Source organism: Rhea americana, unplaced genomic scaffold, assembly GCF_003343005.1.
Source record: "Rhea americana isolate MKP2758 unplaced genomic scaffold, rheAme1 scaffold_692, whole genome shotgun sequence".
NCBI classification, from domain to species: domain Eukaryota; kingdom Metazoa; phylum Chordata; class Aves; order Rheiformes; family Rheidae; genus Rhea; species Rhea americana.
This window is the reverse complement of record NW_028186859.1, coordinates 22,484-26,010: the sequence shown is the minus strand read 5'-3', so window position 1 is coordinate 26,010 and position 3,527 is coordinate 22,484. Positions and strand designations below refer to the sequence as shown.

Below are 3,527 nucleotides of genomic sequence, written 5' to 3'. Positions count from 1 at the left end.
TTCTCCCTCGGGGGCGTAGGTGGAGCCGGTGACGGAGAACTCGTTGAGGGAGCAGGCGTCGCCCTCCACCTTGTCCACCACGAACATCTGGGGGCAGGGAGAAGAGAAGGGTCAGGAGCACCCTGAGGGCCATGGGAAAGCTTGAGGGCAGCTGCTGGGGCACCCTGAGGGGCCACTGGGCCATCCTTGGGTGTGTCGGGGCTATCTAAGGGTCTGCTAGGACATTCCAGGGGCTGTCAGGGCACCCTTGGGGGATGTCAGGGCATCCCAGGAGGATGTCAGGGCATCTTGCAGGGCTGTAGGAGCATCCTGGGGGATGCTGGCGCATCCCGAGCGGATGTCAGGGCATCCCTGGAGGACATCAGGGCATCCTGCAGGGCCGTAGGCCGTCCTGGGGGGCCCTCAGGACCTCCTGGGGGACGTCTGGGCATCCCACAGGGATGTCAGGGCATTCCAGGAGGACGTCAGGGCATCCTGGGGTGCTGGGGGTGCTGGGGGGTGCCCTGGCTCACCTTGCAGACAGACATCTGGTTGGTGGTGAGGGTGCCAGTCTTGTCGGAGCAGATGACGGAGGTGCAGCCTAGGGTCTCCACGGAGGGCAGGCTCCGCACGATGGCGTTCTTCTTGGCCATACGCCGGGTGCCCAGTGCCAGGCAGGTGGTGATGACAGCTGGCAGCCCTGCAGTGGGGCACCGGCACAATCTCAGCCCCAGGCCCCACTGCTCCAGCCCAGGCCCTCACCTCAGGGAGGCCTGATGGGGCCAGGAGAACTGGGGCTGGGGGCTGTAACTCCATATGGGACCAGGCAACGGTGTTACGAGCCCACGTAGGTCCCAGAAACGGCATTAAAAGCCCCCGTGGGATCAAGAGAAGGTGATGAAGTCCCTGTGGGACCTTGGGAAGCATTACCAGCTGGGGAAGGGTGCTACAAGCCCGTATGGGGCCGGGGAAGGCGCTACAGCCACGTATGGGGCTGGGGAAGATGCTATGAGCCCATATGGGGCCAGGGAAGGGCACTACAAGCCCATATGGGGCCAGGGAAGGGTGCTACAACCACGTATGGGGCCGGGGAAGGGCGCTACGAGCCCATATGGGGCCGGGGAAGGGCGCTACGAGCCCATATGGGGCCGGGGAAGGGTGCTACGAGCCCATATGGGGCTGGGGAAGGCGCTACAACCACATGTGGGACTGGGGAAGACGCTATGAGCCCGTAAGGGATGGGAGCCCCGCAGACCTTCAGGGATGGCAGCGACAGCCAGAGCCACAGCGATCTTGAAGTAGTAAATGGCACCGCGGATCCAGGAGCCGCCGTGGACGGGGTCGTTGAAGTGGCCGATGTTGATGAGCCAGACGGCCACGCAGATGAGCGAGATCACTTTGGAGAGCTGCTCCCCGAACTCATCCAGCTTCTGCTGCAGCGGCGTCTTGTCCTGCTCCGTAGCTGCCATCTCGTCCCGGATCTTCCCGATCTCCGTGTTCACCCCTGTGGCCACCACGATGCCCACGGCCTTGCCCGCCCCGATGTTTGTGCCCTGCGGGGAGGAGGGACAGCGACGTGAGGGGACCGGGGGGATCGAAGGAGACGTCGAGGGGACGGGGGCCGCGGGGACACTCACAGAGAAGAGCATGTTCTTCTTGTCCTGGTTGACGGCCCGGGGGTCGGGGACCGGATCCGTGTGCTTGATCACGGAGACGGACTCGCCTRGGAGCACGGGTCATGCGTGTGCCGCGGGTGAGCACGCGTGTACAGCTCCGTGCATGCACCCTCTTGTGCAGCCCCGGCCCCGTATCACACGTGTGTGCATGCAGTGCACACGCGTGTGCRCCCCGGGCCGTACCAGTGAGGATGGACTGGTCCACACGCAGCGTTGTCGACTTGATGGAGATGATCCGGATGTCGGCTGGGACCTTGTCTCCCACTGCGGGCACCATGGTTACTGGAGGATACTGGGAGCTCCCGGGGGTTAGTGGGAGTTACTGGGAGCACTGGGGGCTACCACAGGAGCTCCTAGCACCCACTGGCGGTTACTGGGAGTCCCCAGTAGTTACTGGGGGTCACTGGGAACTCCTGGAGGGTCAGTGGGAGTTCCTGGAGATCACTGGGGGGTCACTGGGAAGCTCCTGGAAGGTCACCAGGAGCTGTCAGTGGTTACTGGGGGTCACAGGGAGCTGCCAGTGGTTACAGGGGGGGTCACTGGCAGCTCCTGGAGGGTCACTGGGAGCTGCCAGGGGTTACAGAAGGGTCACTGGGAGCTCTTGGAAGGGCACTAGGAGCTGCCAGCGGTTCCTCAGCCCCCTCCCTGTCCCTGTCCCCGCCTCACCGGCCACCTCGGCGATGTCCCCGGGCACCATGTCGCGGGCCTTGATGCGCTGCACGGCCTTGCGGTCGGCGCGGTACACCTTGCCCATCTCGGGCTCGTACTCCTTCAGCGCCTCGATGGCGTTCTCGGCATTGCGCTCCTGCCGGGGCCGGCGGCCGCTCAGCCATGGGGCTGCCCGCCGGGCCGCCCTGCCCCAGGGTCCCCTGGCCGCAGGGCCTGTCCCCGCGGCCACAGCCCTGGCCCTGGCCCCGTGGTCCCAGCCCTGGCCCTGGCCCTGTCCCCACAGCCCCAGCCCCGGCCCCGGCCCCGTGGTCCCACAGGGGCTCCCGTGGCCTCGTCCCTGCCCCTGTCCCCATGGCCTCAGCCCTGTCCCTGTCCCTGTGGTCCCAGAGGGGCTCCCGTGGCCTCATCCCTGCCCCTGTCCCCGTCCCCGTGGTCCCAGCCCCGGTCCCATGGCCCTAGCCCTGCCCCTAGCTCCGTCCCTGTGGTCCCAGAGGGGCTTCCGTGGCCCCAGCCCTGGTCCTGGCCCCGTCCCCGTGGCCCCAGCCCCGTCCCTGTCCCTGTCCCCGTGGCCCCATCCCCATCCCCACGTCCCCAGCGCTGCAGCCACCCTCCTACCTGCCAGACGCCCACCACAGCGTTAGCGATGAGGATGAGGAGGATGACGAAGGGCTCTACGAAGGCGGTGATGGTCTCCTCGCCCTCCTCAAACCAGGCCAGGACCTGGGGGGGGACGGGGACAGGGACAGGTCACCGTGGGGGTCGCGCGGCCCCGGATCGCCTTTCGCTGTCACGCGAAGGGCCCAGCTGTCCCCGTGGCAAATGTCAAGACGCCGCGGGGGGGGGGAGACACGACACACACACACGACGAGGGCCGGGGGCAGCAGCGGCGCCCGGGGAGGGGACACCCGCGTCCCACCCCCCCGCCCGGGGCAGCTGCCGACACTTGAGACGTCGCGGCCGACACCGGATCCCCCCCGGGGCCCGATTCCAGCCCCAGAGGTCACCGCCAAGGACAAGGCAGCGGCGGCCACCTCCTTCCCCCCCCCAGCCCCGCTGCTCCTCAAGGGGCCCAGGCGTCCGGGCGGTGCCCCTGGCACGGGCAAAGGGACCCCGGATCCCCCGGAGCTGCTCCTGCCCCGCTGGGGCCTGCTCCCCCAGGAGGGGCCCAGGCGTCCGGGCGGCGCCCCCCGGCCTGGGCAAGGG

At 67.9% G+C, this 3,527-nt stretch overlaps 1 protein-coding gene across 1 annotated transcript in view; it reads right to left on the bottom strand.

Moving 5' to 3' along the window:
* The window catches only part of ATP2A1 (ATPase sarcoplasmic/endoplasmic reticulum Ca2+ transporting 1), a 12,804-nt gene that overhangs the window by 5,989 nt on the left and 3,288 nt on the right, over positions 1–3,527 (bottom strand). The window contains exons 2-8 of the mRNA XM_085321405.1: positions 2,940–3,044; positions 2,322–2,460; positions 1,839–1,919; positions 1,617–1,702; positions 1,235–1,532; positions 513–679; positions 2–87 (exon numbers count right to left, since the gene is read on the bottom strand). Coding sequence (XP_085177531.1) covers positions 2–87; positions 513–679; positions 1,235–1,532; positions 1,617–1,702; positions 1,839–1,919; positions 2,322–2,460; positions 2,940–3,044 — 962 coding nt within the window. The remainder of the gene's footprint in view (position 1; positions 88–512; positions 680–1,234; positions 1,533–1,616; positions 1,703–1,838; positions 1,920–2,321; positions 2,461–2,939; positions 3,045–3,527) is intronic.